The sequence below is a fragment of the Pagrus major genome, chromosome 24 (assembly GCF_040436345.1).
Source record: "Pagrus major chromosome 24, Pma_NU_1.0".
In the NCBI taxonomy this organism is placed as follows: Eukaryota; Metazoa; Chordata; class Actinopteri; order Spariformes; family Sparidae; genus Pagrus; species Pagrus major.
This window is the reverse complement of record NC_133238.1, coordinates 10,741,084-10,761,363: the sequence shown is the minus strand read 5'-3', so window position 1 is coordinate 10,761,363 and position 20,280 is coordinate 10,741,084. Positions and strand designations below refer to the sequence as shown.

Below are 20,280 nucleotides of genomic sequence, written 5' to 3'. Positions count from 1 at the left end.
AGAGTTTACTGAAGCACAGCATCGAGAAGGAAGCTGTTAATTACTGAAGTACGTCATCAGTATGGAATAACATGTTAAAATCACTCACCAAACTGTTTCTGTGCTCATCTTTAGCTCCAAAGCCTTAATCTTACTGATCAGTGTTTGACTGTGGAACGTGAATGTAACAATCAGGTGCAGTTTGGGTCGTCATTGATTCGAGGGGCGGGAGGGGAATCGGTATTCATAGGTTTTCCTCAAGTCTGTGTTTGCTGCAGTGACTGTAACTGAATGTACACACTGTGATGTGAGACCAGTTTATACAGCACACTATTGTGTTACTGTGTTGATTTGTGTTACATTTAAAGATTTCAATACAAAAGTGGTGTTTTTAGGCAACTGTCACTTTATGGAGTACAATTTTGCGTCGAAAATGTGGAAGCATGCAACACATTGAGCACAGAAATACTTCTGGAAGCACATAAATTGTTATTGTAGTTAAATTTCAGTACCCAAAAGTCGTACTTATGGTAAAGATATGGTGTTAAAATGTCTTAAGTAAAAGTCTTAAGTATCTGATATTAAATGTACTTAAGTATCAAAAGTAAAAATAAATAATACATAAACATAGATGTGAACATGTAAACATAAATAATATGTTTACATGTATGTAGATACTGTATACTATGAATCAGACGATTACCCACCTGGATGATTCTTGAATCAGATATTTAGCATTTTTCGCATAATCTGAATGTGTTTTTGTTTTGTAAATCCAATTGCCGATTAAATTAATTTATGTAATCTACAAAAGTAACTAGTGAAAGTACAGTTATCAAATAATTGTACTTTGTTTTTTTTTTCCATCACTGGTTTAGTTATTGTCATGTAGGTCTGTTGTCATTGATCATTATCTGTTAACCGTTTAATCTAAAACAAGGCTGTTCAACTGTGGACCAAAGTTAATCTGCCAGATGTTTCTAGTGAAAACATAAAAACAACGAGAATATAAGTCACTGTTTTATTTGTATTACTTTTAATATGTATTTGCTAGTTATTTATAATGTGAGCACAGCAGGCAGAGTGACACTTGAGAATGAATTTACTTACTGCATCTTAACAGTACATTCAGTTTGAATAAAACATGGCAGTGTGGGTTAAAAAAAAATACTAATGATCACAATGATCATAATAGTTGCTGATTAATTTTCCTTTGATCGACTTCCAATCTTAATCAGTTCAGCTCTATTATCATGTCAAAACACTGCCGTTCTGTGCTCAAAGTATCTGATGGCTATTATCCACATAAGAACACGATGAGCTCACTCAGTTCAACTCATTTGTCCTCAGATTCCCTGTTGTTCCCTCTAAAACCCTCAGGACGTTCTCCGACTAACTGATTCTCTGTGTGGTTATAATTTCTCCAAAAAGGATCATTTATGTGCTTCTACAGGCAAATCTGTGCTCAACATCGTGGCGCAAATGTACCTCCGTATCTGTACGACAAGTTGGACATGTGTATACGCACACTCACACACTCTGTGGGACTCAGCTGTTCTCTGTGCTGATGTAAATACTGAATCTGTATTGCTGTGATGTAAAACAAATATTAAACCAGAGTCGGAGCCTTTTGTCACAGAAAAAATGTTTATTTAAAAATAAAGTTATATCCCTCTTACTCGTCAAGGACTGTGAAAAACAAACAAAAGAATGTTGTCATTGCGTTCTTCACCTTTTCTGCTGCTCGGACCACAATCGTCACCTCTCGCTCTCGTTTCAGACACTAGATGTTGACTGACAGCTTCAAACAAGGTTGAGGTTGAAAGACAGCTCGATACATGTTCGTACGACTGTAAGTAGCATGTTTTCTTTGTACAATGGAGACATTCGATGCTGAGGTTAACAAAGACAGATATGGTGAACAAAAAAACACAACCTTAGCTGATGGCTCGAAGATCCAGTCGCAGCTGATTTTCTCTTGAGCCCAAACAGTTGATAATCAGACCGACAGCATGCTTTGAAATACGACCGACGAACATAAAGAAAATAAGGCTTTTACTGCAACAAAAAACAGATTTAACAGCTGATCAAAGAGAAACACGTCACTGGTCTATCTATAAGATGCGTCATTGGAGGTCAAAATGTTTTTTGCCTTTTTATGGAAAAGAAACAGAAGTTAAGTTTCACTATTTGTTTAGATTTCTAGTGTGAACTCGACTGAACCATTCCCAACTCTGACATGTACGAGTGTGGTGATATTCTGTCTTTGTTTGTTATTGTCAACAAATCTCATGAAAAGAGGAAAAAATAAAGTGACCCATTGTTGCGCTGGCTTGACTGGGCTTAAATATTCTCTAGAGCTTGTGTGTATTCATCCGCAGCTGAAAATAGTCCCCAACAAATGCGCCATTTCCTTCCAATTGAGTAACATTTAGCTTAAATCTACAGAACCCAGTGGAACAAACGTTATACTTTTGAGCCAGTTAACAGACTAAAGTTTGTTGACAAAAACAAAATGATAGAATATCTTGAGCCTTATCATTTAGATGAAGGGATAACACCACTGTTGTTTCCTTCTATCACTGTCTAAGTCTAAGTCGGCTTCAGTCGATCAGTTTAAGGCGATAAAACCACATACAGTACATGTGCTACCACATCAGCTTATACAGAGTTTCTACTAGAAAGAGTTTATTAAAAAGGACACCAAATGTTGTGTTTACATTGATGTTTCTGAAGCAGGTAATCTGATTACTGTAGAACATGTAAATCAGGAGTCTGGTGGTTTTTCTTTCTAAACCTTAACCAATCAGAGTACTTTTCCTGAGCAACTCCAACCAAATTTAAACAAATCACAAGACTTGGACTGAATAAATTAACAGATTTAAAAATAAAATTAGATTAAAGATTTAAATGATTTAAACTGATTTAGACTTTATCTGATCAGTGGAGTTAAATTTGGGACTGAACGCTGATAACTAAACAGAACCAAACTTAACCATGAAAAGGCACATCATGTTCTTTAAAACACTAACTTGGCAGCAGATCACTGACCTGTTTTAAAAGCAAACATAAACCAGTCTGAGATGACACAGTGAGAGTACAGGTGTACACTGTCGCTGTATTTGTGCAAACAAAGAAACTGAGATTAGAAATCAAAGCACAAAGTGTATGAGGCTGCTGCTGGCTGTCTGTCTGTCCACTGCTGTCCGTCCTCCAGAGGCAGTGATGAGAGGAAGAGGAGGAGGAAGTGATTCTTCTTCTGAGGTTAAAAATCTGTAGCTTACATCCAGTTTAAAACCAAACCCTATGATCATTTTTAGAATATCAAATCAGGGTTTTATTGTTAAAACGTTTTCTATAAAAACAGATAGACTCTAATCTGTAAACTCCAGCTGTAAAATATTATTTGAATGATAATAATTCCTCAACAAAATTTAATTTATGTGCTTACAAAACAACTCTCTGTCCCAACTCGAGCTCAGATACAGCTCCATATCAGGGAGTAACTCGCTCCTACATTTTCTCCTCGCATCACTGCTGGAAGCTGAACAGAAGCAGACAAAGCCTCCCTCTCTCGCTCACACACTTGAAGATAAGCACGCGTACTTTTTGTTTTTTTTTAAATTACTCTCCATAAATAAAAATCTATAAAAAGAAAAAAAGAAAAAAGACCCCTTCTATAAATAAAAAACAAAGATTTCCAGCAAAACACAGCGATAAAGATCTGTATACAAAATAAATAAAAAAGAAACTTTAAACCCATATGAACAATATACAGTGTTACTAATATCTTGTTAAACCTCTGCAAATAGATTAACGTAGTGCACTTTTTTCATTCACCACAAGAATTTATTTTCATTTTTTTTCCCAGGCAAATTAAAATCCTAATGATTATCCAAAGAAAACAAGGAGATGCGAGGTTTTTTGCGTTTGCAGAACGCTTCGTTGGCATGTTTTTGTTGCTTGAAAGGATTTACAGCCGTTGTCAGGAGGGTGGGAGATGATTTTGTAGTTTCTAACGTTGTGTATGAAAAGACAAACATCTCGGAAGGTTTCATGTGTCTCCGCGGGCTTCTTGGCCTCGGCTTGCGATGCATCTAGGTGTTACCACGGCTACTGACGACGGCCTATTATCTACGTCACAACGTCACGACATCCTACGACACAGCGACTCCGTACACGACAGCTTTAGCTACCTCTCAGTGTGTGCGTAGTACCGGATGGTGTGCTGAAACAATTTCTCTACTGGCCTTTTGTAGAAACGCACACGCTTGATCATCTTTAAATAAAAACGTCTATCATTTAAATGTGCAACTTAAACGTATGAAAATCACAACTGCACTTCCTGTCTTTAAAGGGGGGGATGAGGACCGCTTTAAGTCGTGTCAGGAGATGATAAAAATATCTACGTTACATGTCCGCTCCTCACTTTAGTCCAGAAGTGAGGAAACGAGTCGTTACAGTGTAAAACTGGGTTCTTCTTTAGCTTGTCTGTTAGCCTGTGTGTGTGTGTGTGTGTATGTGTATGTGTATGTGTATGTGTATGTGTGTGTGGGCCTTCAGGCATGCCAGTCCAGTGCAAACCTACCTAAAGAATAAACAGTTTCAGGTGCATGTTGGGGGGGCGGGGCCGGGCGGCTGTCAGACAGTCAGGGGGGTGAGTCTCCTCCTCCAGGCAGTCACTGATGTGCGCAGTCTGCCAGGAGAGCTCATCAGCTGCGAGTTTAAAGTCTAAGACCACTCCCTTTGTTGATTCAAGTAATTTTACATCGCTTCCAGGACTCGCAGCGCCGCCGCTGGTGAATCAGAGGGGTGACGGATGTTCAGGTCGGCTGCTTTCACATCCAGGAGCTGAAAACAATAAATATGATGAACAGAAGCGGTCCTGTGAATGTTTCTGTCCAGACAGCTTCCCACAAAAAAAGTCTCAATAAGCTGCTCCGACGTCATTTAAGCCCCCTCAGCCAATCATCCGTCAGCTCCCCCTCCTCCTGTCAGCCTGTGTGCTGCTTCTGCTATAGGCAGTTCTTGCACAGCGCCACCTGGCCCTTCATGTAGTCGCGGCAGGGGCAGATGCGCTGCAGCGACGGGTGGGCGCCCGCGCAGCTGAACAGCAGCAGGTCCGACTGGAAGATGCAGTGGTGGCGGGTCGGGCTGTAGGCCGGGACCACAGTGTCGGCGCTCGACTCCACCGTCTGACAGTCCACTCCGAACCTGACGGCAAGACAGAAGGGTCAAATTTACTACACTGCTACTGTAAAAAGTCTTCAGCTGCAAGGTAGGAACACATTAATCTACAGTCCTGTTCCTCTGCATCAGTCATGAGCCTTGACCTATTTCATGTAGTAAGCCAACTGCTCCCTCTAGTGGTGATAATGTGGCACTGCAGTTTACAGCACTTCATCATAATTCATTACTCTGGATGACAAATGAATTAAACCTGTTGTGTGCTGCCACCTAATGGACACTTTAAAATAACAGCTTAAACTTATGGAAAGCGTGTGTGTGCGCGTGTGCGTGCGTGTCTGTCTCTGTCTCTGTCTCACCTGGCCAGGTCCTTGTCCTTGTTGAGGTGTTGGAAGAAGGACGGCTCACAGATGAGCTGCTCCTCCTGACACACCTGCTTACAGGAGCGTCCCGCCTCGGCCAGTTTGACCTGCAGGGCGTTGAGCGGCGGCCACATCACCTGACCGTGACAGAAGTCCTGACCACGCAACAGAAACACATCAGTACTGAAGAGCGTCTCAACAACAGCTCATACAAACACAAGTCAGGTCCAAGTTTTATATCAGGTGTGACGGATCATTAATAATCATTCAACACCTATTTTAACAATTAAAGGCGTTAAAATTACAAATCCAAAAGTGTGTTAACAGGGTAAGAAATCAAGTTACTGACAAAACAATAAAAATAACAGTTAATTGCAACCCTACTTAGTAATATAAAGAAGATAATACGATGACGCTATCAGGCAAATTCCACATACACAGGCCATCAAATCCTTCAGTATTGTCCATGTATTTACTTATTGATTATTAGCTCATATTCTTTATATTCATCTTATTTTAATATTATAATTTTTGTCATGTTTGTTTTTAATGTGTATTGTAAATTGTCATGTAATTTGCCTATAGTGTCTTATTGTTGCACATTAGTTTACAGTTTCAATCAACACTGACCAACAAAACCATAACCAGGGCTCCCACACCTTCTTACACACCAAATTCAAGGACTTTCCAGGCCCAATCCAAACCCAGTGACTCAACAGTAGCTGACTTTTGTGTTTTTAAATGTCTTTACAGCCCCTGAATGACCCAGCTAAGTTTATGCAGAGCTGACAGGTGTGGAGACAGTACCTGGTTCTCAATGAAGGCGTTGACTCTCTGCAGCATCCCCTCACAGGTGAACTCATAGGGCAGGTAGGGCTCAATCTGATCACACAAACATACAACAGGTCAAAGAACAAGTGTCAGGAGAGGACACTCTGCATGAGCTTGTTTCACTGTATGTCATCTGTTGAGTTCTGTCCACAGAGTCTGAAACTTCAAGCAGAGAGGACCAACAACTGAGGCTTTGTTGTGCCACTAAGTGACTGTGTGTGAAGGGAGAAAGACGAGGAGGAGGACGAAAGGGGAGGGAGGGAGCACGAGCCAAGCTGGAGCCTGGTAGGCTGCAGCTCGCCACGGATCACGAAGCATATGAGGCTCCGCAGGCTTGTCTGCTAAACAAAGCCATTGTTCCAAATCGCTCGGCGGAGCACAACAAACAAGAGGTCCAGAACCCGGCTGTTAAATATGCATGGGCCCGGACGAGAAGACGGAACACGATCCGTCTTTTCTGCTGTCACCCATCCTCAATCTAAGCATTTCTGTCAGTCAGGCATCTGATTTAGATCATTGATATGTAGCTTTTGTTTGTCTTATGCGAGTGTAGCCTAAATATCATTAGGTTTGAGGGAATTTGTGACCATTTCGTGCTGCTTTCTGACATTTTAAAGACTAAATGATGACGTAATCAGCAGATTAGTCAAGAGTGAAGGTCATTAGCTGCAGCTCCAAGCAGCACATGTTTGTATTTATTTGTAAATGTAAATGATTTTTATATCTGGATGCCCACAACGATTTCATGTCCATTAACTTCTGTATTGTGTAATTAGTCTACCACAGTTTAAATGATTGATATCCCTTGTTTTTAAATTGTACCTTAAAAGGGGCACTGTGTAGTTTTGGAAAATAAATTCAAACTCAGAATTTAAATATTTACAATATTAATGAGGTAATTTACAAACTCAGAAATAGTTATTTTTCTCCATAACTGAATAAACAACTACTGAACAACTAAAAATTCTTCCCCAAAACTACACAATGCACCTTTGATTGTTTTTCTTGCATTTCCAACACAGTACTCCCCTTTTTGTTCTCCTTGGTCGATGAAACACAGAATTTTTATGATAAAATAGTTGCTGAAGCCATTTCTCAAGTAACAAATTGAAAATAAATCCCTTGTTGCACCTTAAATGTGGAAAAATTGCTTCTTTTCTTTGTTTTTCATGAGTAAATTGAATATCTTTTGGGTTTTGCACCAAACAAGGACTTTGATTACTCGAGCTCCAACAAATTGGAAAGTGTATTTCTTCACTTACAAAATATTTGTTGTTTGCAGCTGCACTAGTTATAAAGCACAATGAAACACAGAGGATACTAAATAAGAAATTGGAACTGAAATCACAGCATTCAACCATATTGAACACTCATAACCGACTGAATAAATCTGTGTTTACCTTCTGGCTGAGAATAGACCGGATGGCCCTCTCCACCTCTGCAGAGTTCTCTATATCCACCGTCCACACGTGGGGTTGACCGATGTACACCTCAGCGTAGGGATGTTGAGAGGTCAGCTGCAGAGAGAGCGGAGGTTAGGAAAAACAAACCCAGCTTTTAAAAGTTGTATGTCGAGCAGAGGAGAAACAGCCTCCTCCTCTCACCTCTCTCAGCGTGGGTTTGCCCTTGAAGAAGTCGGTGTTCTTGCTGCTCTTTGGCGGGTTGAATTTGGGGTTGAGGAAGGCGCAGCCGTTGGCGATGGCCTCCAGGGGGGCTGGACCCTCGTAGGGGAAGGACAGACCCACAAACAACTGCAGGGGAGAGAAAACCAAGATATCTAGATTAATTCAAGCATAACTTTAACAGGAGTACTTGCAGCTACTGAAATAACCAGACTAACAAAGAAGGTGGGAAGCGTAGAGGTGTACATAAGTTCATTGGCCGTGTCGAGGAGTTTCTGTTGTTTGCTGATAACAGCAGTTAGCCCGTGTTGATGGAAACCTCCCATGTTATCAGCACAAAATACAGTCGAGGCAGCACTTTTTCTCAATGAAACAAGGGAGGAAAAACAAGCTGAATAATGTGGAGACATCCCTCTAATGTTTATTCCTCCCCACAGGCTACTGTAGTTTGGTACAGAGGGAGTTCTGTGGAGATTTTGCAGATGGAAACACAACAGTAGCAGACAATTAGGAAGAACTATTAACTAACTCTTAAGATGCTCACAATTAGACCACTGTATGACTCATTTAAACCAGTATTTATACACCACCAGAGCTCTATCACTCAGTCTCAGGATGAGCGTGATCTGCTCCACTTGAGCAAATATTTTCCAATGACTTAGATCAGTGGTCACAAACTCCTTCCTGTTCACACAAAGAGTAATATCCTGGTCTTACTCATACTGTGAGTGCAGTACTAACTGTATTAAACATCACCATACCTTTATGTTGCTTTAATTGATCATTTTTGTACCAAAGTACTGTACTTGGTACAATTTTGAGGTACTTTTGAATGTATGTGAGGTAATGTGGGTAAAAAGCTAATTAAACATTCAAAACCTTAGAGACATATAGGTAACGGTGTGATGTAAGGTGAACTGAGGGCTCATAGTTCAGTGGAGAAAGTTAAAGTTTACATACTGTCTCCTCTGTGGGTGTTCAGACACAGCCCACAGTCGTGCTCACACACTTTAAAGTAAACACTGTACCTATAGGGAGCTGGAGGAGGCTCTAATAACAAGTTCACTCCTCCTGGATGGGAAGAGCAAATATTTGCAGACGCTGCGTGTCCACATGAGAAAGAGACAGTTTTCCAGAAACACAGAGAGGAGGGTGGAGGAGGTGGAGGAGTTGGTGGTGGTGGTGGTGGTAAAAGGCTAGTGGCTCATTTACTGGAGCTACAATGACCAGTCTGTGTGAGTTGTATTGGAGGAACACAGCAGAAAGTCAACACAGTGTCTTTAACGCACAATGCAGAGCTGTACCATGAAGCATGTCAGCACACGCTCCACTCTTCTTACATGTGAACAGAACCAAAGTGTTGTTAGCGACAAACTTCTGCCAACAGGTGGCAGCAAAGCACATTCATTCTCCTCTCTGTGTGTGTGCATGCAAAAGCTCCTCAATGCTGAGAAACAGTCACCCACTATTTATAGGGAGCAATGAGGGGAGGGGGTGAAGAGGGGAGACAGAGAGAGAGAGAGAGAGGCACTGAATCCATACACACTGAACGACTCAATGGTAGAAATGAATGAACGATCTCTGCGTCTCCTGTGACTGTTTCCCTGCATTGAAGCAGTTTTGCGTACTCGTGTTCAAGGACGTTCTGGTTCTAAGATCCAACGCTGCACTTCAGAGCTGCTGTTCTATTGGTTTGTTGAAGCGTGGCTGCCTTTGTGTTCATTAATATCCCGATCTAAACACACTGCCACATGCAACAACACCCAATGAGAAGGAAGACATACGAACAATTACATGTGACAGGACATAACAGACAGATGTCATAAAGGTGTAAACGTGTAGTTATCGAGAGCATATATGCTTATAAATATTACTCTGCTATCTTTATCTTTGACTCACATGCGTATTTAAGTTGATGAGCTGACCAGACTGAAATGATGGAGAACCATCTCACCATTGTGCTCCCACACAACATGTTTGGAGTCTCGTGGCGCTGCAGCAGCCCGTGCCACATCAATTAAACAATGCGGTCGCTGAGTTTAATGAGCCAGCGAGTTAATTAGGCTGTTTTATATTGGTATTGTCTAATTCCAGCACCTGCCAGGGGATGTGTTTGTTTTCTACTATGCGGAATATGATGACAAACCAGATGTACGAGATGAGCGAAGGGATAAAACTGGTGTTATAAATCTAAAACAGAACTTCTTTTCTTTTTCATATAGAGTTCTGTGGTTGATATATAACGTGATGGGTGTGTGGTGGAGTGGGAAAGAGTAAGAAAATAAGAAACACGTGTAAGACAAGCCAGAGGCAGACAGTAGGAGGCAATTAAACAGAGTTAGACGTATGAGATGGAAGAGAAGCAAAGTCAGAAAAATCAAAACCCTTCAGTCTGCGACGTGACGCAGTAAAGCTCACCTCACCTCAGCGCTTAGATCACTGACACAGAACAGCACGTCAGAGTTTATTTCAGGATATTTTGTTTGAGAGAAAAATCAAATGTCAAGTATTTTTACAACTCACTCTGTCAATAGTTAAACCCCCACAAGGATGGTTAGCTGAGGCAGCCTGATTGCAGGTTAAAGGTGAATGTGTTGTTGGAAAACTGCAACAACACCTCCTTGTTTTCCTTGTAAGTGTTTAACAACACTGCGGCTAAACTGTTGGGGTTTTGTGGGCTTCATGGGCCGGGTGTGGAAGTTTCTATCGTACTGCATCTCTGGTGAGAGTTATCCTGCAAGGCTACTTTAATCCAGCGAACTAAAGCTCACTCTGGCACCGTTTTTTTTTAGTGTTGTTTTTCAACACTTTAATGATCTGCTCCACTGCCGAATACACCTTCACTTTTCTCTCCAAATGCCTCCAACATCACTGGGTTTTTGGTTTTAGGTGCGCAGTACAGAGCCGGATTTGCCGGCCAAAAATCGTTTTTGGCTGAAGCTGCGCTCAGAATCTTTTCAGCACAAAAGGGGGTTTAAATCTCAATCCATCTTTTTTTTCTATAAAAGTCTGAATCATGATCTGTGGCTCCCTCGCTCCCTTTTTATCCCTGCCCCAGCTCTTGTCTGATGTCTCTCTCCTCGCTCTGTCTGCTTCTCCTCCCTCCCTCCCTGGGCTGATGGGAAAGCGTCTGGTTTCAGAGGTTGAAGGAATCGAAGCTCTCTTCCACCTTATTCTTCTGAAAAGGATGACGACTGGAGCCAAAAAGACAGACTCCATCTTTCAGTGCCAGCACTAATGATTGTTTTCACCTTCAGCAGACATTGTTGTCAGGTTTTTAAGGACCATGTAATTTTAATTACGTTCCCCTATGGCGATGGGCAACTCCATCAAATTTAGTGGAAATTCACTGCTTTCCCCCATGTCGTGAACGTAAAAGAAAAGTAGATCGTGTAATTTAATTGATAGCTTGACTCCTTCCCTGATTGTCCAATCATAGCTTAGGAACCACACAGAAATAATGTGCATGAGGTTTTAATAAGAGCGATTTGAAGAGTTTGGAGGGTGGTGATTTGTTTTTAGCCTTTCCAAAACCAAAAACACACGAGTGTAAGAATGTAAGGAATGGATTTAACAGTGTGTTTATCTGCTCTAACATCTGCAAATGGTAGCATGTCTGGATAACAAGCTTACTATATCCAGCAGTAACATACTTCAAGGGACAAGAAGCACATCATTAACTAACTAATGTATTTGTAGGTTACAGGTTAGGTTAAAAAAAGCTGAAGTTTACAACTAGCACATACAATGTGTTGTATTTCCTCACTGTGGAAAACACTGTACAATATAAGAGATTATTTCCATGTCTTCTTCATGGATCATCATCTTGTCAGGATGCTAACTTTTTAGGTTTAGCTTCGGTCTTTTAGCACAATATTATAAAGCAAATAAAAAAACCCTTAAACATGGCTGTAGTTTGAAACTGTTATGTGGCTGACTTTATAATGTATCACACAGTCTGTCAGTCTCAGACATTATTGATAACTAAATGTGTTTATTAATGTTTATTATATCAATTTGAGATAACAGGCTCTCACTGCAGCTTTCAGTACACAAAACAAAGCTATTTTTGTTTATCAGCTCACAATCTTTGAACGTGTAAAGTGTGTTTAGCTGAGAGCTGCGACTCCACGCGGTATGATCCAGTCTGGCTGCAGCCTCGGTGGCTGTGTCCTTGTCTTTGTGACTGAGAGTGGGCTGAGTGGTGAGAGGAAGGGACAAGCCATGACGTGAATGGAGAAGTGCTTCTGTGGACCGCTGGACTGAGGACGGACTCGGACAAAGTAGAGTCACTTAGATCAAGGCCCTTTACATAAAAAGGCCTCTGTTCACACAGACACTTTTTCATTTTATCATCCAACATCTCCTTTAAGAATCACGTCGTTGCTCTCTAACTTGTCTTTTACTGTAAGTTACATTTTAGAGCTGAAATTGTGTTTAAAAATAAAAGCATGCACATGAGAAATCTTTTAGGTGAAGTGGATTTAGGCTAAAAGCAGGTGTCTCACACAGCGATCACTATTACAGGAACATTCAGAGCAGGTTTCAAAGCCTCGCCGCATACAAACAGGCCACGGTTTAATACAACCACACTGTCCTCAATACTCTGCAGGTTAGCCGGGCCACAGTTTCTTGGTCATTTAAAAAATGTCAGAGGGAAAAGCGTGGGAGGTGGTATGTTGCTTTCACAGTCGTCTAAAAAGCCCCGTACCCTCACACTTTTATTTCCCTGCAGGGTAATTTTTTCAACTGAGGCAATTTACAGCCGGGTGGACTCACCTTGGTTTCTCTGAGGAGGAACTGCAGGTCTCGGCCGCTCAGGATGCCGTGGTTCTTGACGTAGCTGGGGAGGTGCACGGTGCTGGTGCCGTGCACCGTGCCGTGGACCTCCATGTAGCTGTGGATGGTGTCCAGGTATTTCTTTTTGTCCTGGAACAAACAGGGCGATACATTTAGTTTTTTTCACTGATTATTCTTCCTTCAGAGATGTCCACAACCAAAATCCTCCGGAAAACCTTTTTTTCCGACAGAGGAAGATGAAAAACACGTCACCTTTTTTGCAAAATACTGACACAAATTGATATTTATCATGTACGAATAATGGTTTACGTTATCTAGGTTAAGCTGGTGTAATCCAGAAAAAAACCTCCTTGAATGAACCATTCCGATTTACATTGTTTTTTGCGAAGGGATCAGTATCATTACTCTGTTATGTGGCCTGATGAACCTTTGTTCAAGCTACCTGACTGACCATCTGGCCACAATGGAAGACCAAGCTAAAAATAGCATTGTGCGAAAAGCATCAGTGCGCACAATACCCTGCTATTGTTATTAAAGTCTACCTGATCCGGGATGTCCTTGATGAAAAAGACACTGACGCATTCAAAGCATGCCAATGAAACCTGCTTCCTTTATACCAAAAGCCGTGTCCAGCCTACTCCCATCACACTGGAATGCTGCCCAGCTGATTTTATAGTGGACCAGGTCAAACGTCAAACTAGGAAATGAAGACATTTAAATACATATTTTTATTTAATTGTCAACCTAATGTTTCATATCAAGATAAGTTCACTTGTCATCAGGATCATAACTCATCTCTAGCCTGGGAACCAGACAAATCTGTGAGCTCATGTTTCAGTCGCTCTGGTTGATCTGTCTGGCCCTCTTCCTGTTCACAAAGATTTCCAGACGACCTGGTTTACCTGGACATTCTATTTTAAAAGCAACTTTTGTGAGTTTGCCAACTTTATAATGGGGGACGCTAAATTGGTGGAGTAACCCTTGCTTCCCGAATTTGGGGTTTTAGTTTTGTGCTCCACACAGGAAATCACCTGTGAGAAAAATGTGTGACTCTCTTGTGGCAGGTGAGCTATTGGAGTGCTAACTCCATGTCAAAGTCATTTTATAAGGTAAAAGAATAATGTTAACGTCCAGTGTACTGCCTATACAGCGTAGCAGGTATAATCAGCCCGTTATATAACATCTACCCTGACAAAGACGGTGTGAGGCCGAAACCTTTCATCCTTTTAAACCAATTATATGCCCCCCAAAAGAGGATGTTTTAATATTAATTCTTCTCAGCCTAAAAGTGTGCTTTCATCTTCAAGGGCACCTTTAAGGTTGTCTGAATTTACCGCAGTGATTTCACTTTGCCTCTGCCTTCTTTCATGTGTTTGGAGGTTTGTGAAAACAGTCCAGCGTGTCTTGAAACAGAATCACAAATGATATCAAAGATTCTGTAAGAAGTGCATGTGTGAGCTGGGGCTAAGTGGACTCGCAAGATGTGATCTGGTAAATTTTCTCAATGGACTTTTTGACAAAACCGTTTCTTGAACTGTCCTATAATGTGTTTACTTTTACCATCTTTTATAGCAGCTGAATACAAGCTTCTTAATCTGTTTGGATGGAAACACAATACAAGGCCTTTGATCGTCCCCACGCTGAGATTGTCGCAGCAGGTCTTTGATTTTCAAAAACGAGGACATGACTGCGGTATAACCCAGTCGAAATATTCTCCATGTTTCTCCTGTTGAAATGCAAAATGTGTCTTTTTCAGTTTGTCCTGCGCTTTCCAAAACGGAGTCATCAGGGAGCAACGTACAGTACAGCTGAACGCTCTTAAAGCTGAGCCCTTCAGGGAGGCAGTATAGATGAAAGCCTTTTTCTCCATAATGACAGGATGTCTCAGAGGCACATTCACCGGTTATGTTCACACACACACACGCGCGCACACACACGCACGCACGCACACACACACTCACAAACTGGAATATTATTGATCACCTATTGTTTCAACACTCACGGGGAAGCAAAGCCTCATTACTGTTAAAAGTTACCTGTTTCAAATTTACTCACAACTCCTACGTACAAGCCTGCCTTTGAAAGTGTTCTGCCTCCAGGACATTTCCCTGCTCTCACTCTCAATGTGTGTGTGTGTGTGTGTGTGTAAGTGTGTATGTGTGTCTGCCTCAGTGCTTCCTTTTCGGGTTTAAATTTCAGGTAGCCGCTCGTCAGGGTCTCTGGAGGCCTGGCTATCAGATGCCTCCAGCCAGCCTGCTGTAACTAAAGCAGCCTGGTGTGTGTGTGTGTGTGTGTGTGTGTGTGTGTGTGTGTGTGTGTGTGTGTGTGTGTGTGTGTGAGTGAGAGAGATGAAGTCCTAATTAGAGGTTGAAATCACTATCCTGTAATCTTTTCACTCAGGAGAGCAGAGTGAGGATTTATGTGTGTGTATGAAGGGATTTAAAAATGAAGGTTGCTGGTGGATACCTGGAGAAGAGGCTCACACACACACATACACACTTTTTAAACTCTACAGAAGGTTGTGCATGAGATCGGAAAAAGCTCATAAGAGCTGAGCCGTAAACACTTTGTACGGGGAACTAATCACGAAATACTATTAAATGCAGTCTGGTAATTCATGTATATACAGTTGTGTGAATTGCATGAGATATTTTTTTATATGTTCTGGGGGCCTTTATTCTCCTTTAGGAACGGTTTTCTAGTTACGAGGCTAAAAAATGCAAAAATTTCAATGCGGTCTGGTGTATAGTTTGATTTGCACTTTTACATCAGCTTAACATACAAAATCTGACAGAATCTGAGGTGCAAACGAACATTCAAGACATGTTACATGAATAACACATTCAATATTTTCTGGTTCAGGCTTCTTATATGTAAGGATTTGCTGTTTTTGTTCGTCATTTATGAAAGTAAAAGATAGTGAGATAGCACATCACTTTGTGAAGTTGTAACAACATTTTTCACTATTTTATAGACTAAAAGATTAATTATGAAAACATTCGGTAGATGAATCAATGATGAAAATACTATTAATATAATACTTTTTTTTACATTTGCTTCAATGCAGAGATGTAAAAACTGAGCCAAGGCGTTTGTAAAATACTGTCTGTACTGATACAGTATGAGAGGGAGCACGTGTACTTGCTTGAAGCGGAAGGACAGAAAACACTACTAAAGGAAAGACGTCCTATGGTCTCTAAAGGCAGCTGGATCTGTGTGATGTGTGTTTATTGTGACCGCTCGAGTGACCGTGTGTGTGCAGAAGAACAGCATATATTGCCATGACCCTTCGAGGCAGTCGCCCCACAAAGCTTTTACGGTCAGAGGACATTGGTTGCCAGATGCGCTCTGGAGCATGTCTGGATTCTCTCTCATACAAATGTACACTCTTTGAATAAAGGGGAAAGTGTTTTAAATAAACCAACAATGTGGAAACAGGTTGAAAATTCCTGACAAAGAGCGATGGAAATGTAAGAGAGGCATGTTTCGCCATTTTTAGATGCATTGTGGATTTCCTTTGCTTTTCCTTCACATAATGATACTGTGTCAACTTCACTTCATAATCCTGCCCCAGCTGTCAGCACACAGTGAAGTAGAAAGAAGTTATGACTTTGTAACACTAACAGGCGTGAAGACTGAGTGATAATATTACAGAGTTTTCCCTTCCATGTCCTTGGACAGCCCATGTGGCGTTCAGCGAGAGGAGCACGTGTATTCATCTGTACTGTATGTGGATGTATATATCTCAGAGCGCGTGCAATATGCAATCTGAAACCAGGAAGCAGATCGATTGCAGCAGCCTTGTACGGGAGCATGTGCTTAGGGAGTTATAAAATAACTGCTTTAGCTGGAGAGGTTGATTGAAGCAGGAGAGACGGAGGAGGAGGTGAGTTTTATGACCTTGTAAATCAGAGGGAATTTGTAAACCCTGGCTCGGAGAGGAAACAGGAGAGGCGGCGGCTGCAGCTTTCTGTCGGCGGAGGGGAGGGCTGAGGGATGAGTGTTCGGGGAGGAAAGCTTACTGGCTGAGAGACACAACCTTTGAGGAAGTCTAGGCAAAAAAGGTTGAGATGCACAGTTGACTGATTCCCATTAAAGACTGCTAGCATTACAGCACTCACAAGGAATAAGATGCAACATTTTCCCACAAATACATGTTAGGTTGACTATTTGTAACCAGCTGACATCACAGGATTGCAATAGTGTGCATATCCAGTTAATGAAGGCTTTTACATGTTTATTGTGCTTCAAGTTAACACGACTAACACTCAATAGTCATGCTAACAGCTCTGTGAGGCTGTACTTGGGCAGAGTAGTGCTTTGAGGTCAAAGCTAGCCTCATGCTAATATGCTCACAATGAGAATGTTAACATGCTGATGTTTAGCACGTATACAAATGACCGTGTTCACCATCTTAGTTTGTCTTATTAGCATGCTAACATTTGCTAATAAGGACAAAATACAAACTACTTCCAGACCTTCTCAGCACATTAATTTCAACTACAACTTCCTTCGACCCCAAATGTAACTGTGGAGCAGAAGTGAGCATGAATGAAAGACATAAAATAATAACAACCAAATGTTACTTCAGCCAAATAATATAACTTTAAACAGCATATGCTCTGGTTGCTAAGTGAAAGTAAATAATATTCAAACTTCCTGTTACGGGGCCAAAGGGATGTTTATAATCTTTTTAATAATGGATGACAAAAATGAGGAAAAGAAGCATCAACTTTCTGATCTGTGGTTCTGATGGAAGTAAACTAACTTGTTATGCAAGTGTACAGCACTTTCTTCCATTTTGGCATTAAACTTCTCCTCTCTGTGTGTTCGTATAGAAGCATAGCTGCAGCACTGGGAGCAGATTTTGATGTTTCAGCGCTTTATCATGACAGGTAGTAGTGTCGAGACACTGGGGATGTAGCAGATAAATTTTGCCTTACAGCACATTTCAACTGAAACAATCAACTGCTTCCTCCACCTGAGACACTGTTTTTGATCCAGGCATCGTCTTCCTTTTGTTAACTCCTTATGTTCTTTCTTTGAAATTAATTTTATTGTATTTTGATGTACATCGCTGTTTGTTGTCATTCTTGAGCTTTAATGTTCTGTGATTGTGCCCAGTGCTTATGAGCAAAGCATCATCCGTGCAATAGTTTCTGACACCACTGCAGCAACGTTAAGATGCAGGAAGAACTTTTGCCTAATCAGAATGCAGACAGGTGCACTTGGTTCGACTTACTCGACCCTCAAACTGCCGTCGACATCAAACATCAAACGCACCTGTGATAATCTTCCCATCTAAAATTATTTCCAAATGACAGACTCTGGGGCCCCGAGACTGGAAGCTTGTCAGTCAGGACAAAAAATAACTTCAACCATTCTTCAGAGAAGGAGGAAAAATCATTTTCCCGCATATCACACACACACACTTACATGCAGAGTGCATTATACACACACACACAACACTCTACACTTCTATTGCATCTCTTACTCAACCAAAACATTAAGTTCAATGAGTTTTCATTTAACTAGAAAGTAATCAAAAATCATGCCGATCAACAATCACATAGCAATCACACGCACTTCCTTCAGGAAATACGTGCGATTGCCATTATTCAAAGTATTGCATGACGTCAATGTGGCTCTTTACATCTGATAGACAGAAAGTGTTGCACACCACTACAGATAAAAAGACACCAGGTCTAACAGATAAATATCTAACAGATGTACTTGTAAATAAAGAGCTTAACGAATGTAGTGCAAAACCCAGTAGATACTTTGACAGATACTTAAGAAATCCCCGGAGGGACATGGCTTGTAAAATCGTCTCCAGAAGGGCTTGGAGTGCATTCAGGAGGTGTTATTTACTTCAATGCCTTGCCACGCCCCATTAGACATAACAGTGTAGAACCGATTGGAGTTTGGTAGCTGGCCATGTTTCTGACTGTCAGACAGCAAAGGAGGTGCTGTGTGAAGTCCCTGCGATGTATACGTTGGCTGCACAATCATCCGAGTGCAACAATTTGAAAAAATAAATGAAATAAACACAGCAACTGTAATACTCCTGCATGTCCTACAGCTATGGAAACACCTGTAACGTCATATGCTTCATTGGGTGCAATTAAAAGCTTTGCACCTTGTATAAAGAAGCTAACGACCCCAGGGGGGATCTTAACACCATTTCCATACGTTCAAGCTACTTCTTAGTGAAGCATGCAGTGAACAAAACAGGTGCCATCAGCAGGGAGTCATATTATTTAAAACCTAATTATCACAAAATTTTCTGCCCTTGGTCGATGTTGTATAACCAGAGTTGGGCAGCATGTTCAATTAAAACAAGAATAATTACTTGTTTTTCTAATATTAATGTTATTATTTTCCTCGACTGCAGCTACTATAATTTATTTCACCGTTAATTACACTATTTTTCTTGTTGCACGTTGATTGCATTCCGTCTTTACTCATAAATCTGAAAAAGTCATTATTGCTTCGGTGACTGATCAAGGAAGCAAGCGGCTGGCCTTTAAAGTGCTCGCCCTCCTTTCGCTCAATCAAATCAAAGTAGATGGAACACAACACATTTCAGGTCATTCGGAGTCGAGGCGAGGTCAGCGTGTCCCCACTCTAGGAAAGCAAATGACTAAGTTAGACCAAATTTCAAAATGTTCAGGTCATGTGGGACATCCGTACATTTCTAACATCCATATTGTTCACACTCAAAATATATAACTGATTTCAAATCTTAAATTTCAAAGGAAAGGTCCTGATCTTCCATTTCCAATTAAGCTGTTTTCAGTACTGGCTATTGCACTTAGCCATATTGCGATTAATTGTGCAGCCCTAATATCTTACACTTTAGAAACTGAGTTATAAAGTAAACCAATAACAAACAGCACCTTATGAAAATGTCTTGGGCCTAATTCAATAAAGCATCTGTGACAGAAGGAGTCGATTTAATAACCGCAATAACATTTCCCACTCCAACCCAGCTCTTTCCTCAAATGTCCAATTCAGGTTTCTACGCTGGCACTCACGCCGGTTTAATGGCACCGGGGATTGCTTCATCAGATCAGACAGGCACTGTAAAACTAAAGAAGGTTTAATGTTCAACTCAACTCGGTTATCCATCGTGAAAAGGGGGAAGGATCACGCTGGTGTCTGTTTATGAGTGTGAAAGGGTAAGAGTGTGGGATGGTTGCCCTTCCTACTCTGCATATGTCAGCACTGTGCATATATATGTGTGTTTGTCTCTGTGTGTGTCCCTGTCAGCTCAGTGTGTCTTTCTTCACCATGTCCTCTGATCTGCTGCCAAGGGCCTGCAGCTTTTCCCTCTCCGTACATCCTACTCATTCTCACCTTTCTCCACGTTCCCTTCTGCCTCATCAAATGCTTTCTGACAGACTGAACGCTGAAAAACATGGATACTGACTGATTTTATATAGAGATAGCACACTGATGGGGTGAGGACTGGGTTAAAGCCTTTAAACTCTACGTTA

General features: G+C 41.2%; 1 protein-coding gene across 1 annotated transcript in view; it reads right to left on the bottom strand.

Moving 5' to 3' along the window:
* Nucleotides 1-1,607: 1,607 nt before the first annotated feature.
* mgat5 (alpha-1,6-mannosylglycoprotein 6-beta-N-acetylglucosaminyltransferase) overlaps nt 1,608-20,280 on the bottom strand; it is a 72,025-nt gene continuing 53,352 nt past the window's right edge. Inside the window, exons 11-16 of the mRNA XM_073462576.1 lie at nt 12,761-12,910; nt 7,964-8,110; nt 7,760-7,876; nt 6,336-6,410; nt 5,526-5,683; nt 1,608-5,193 (exon numbers count right to left, since the gene is read on the bottom strand). Coding sequence (XP_073318677.1) covers nt 4,995-5,193; nt 5,526-5,683; nt 6,336-6,410; nt 7,760-7,876; nt 7,964-8,110; nt 12,761-12,910 — 846 coding nt within the window. The 3' untranslated portion in view covers nt 1,608-4,994. The remainder of the gene's footprint in view (nt 5,194-5,525; nt 5,684-6,335; nt 6,411-7,759; nt 7,877-7,963; nt 8,111-12,760; nt 12,911-20,280) is intronic.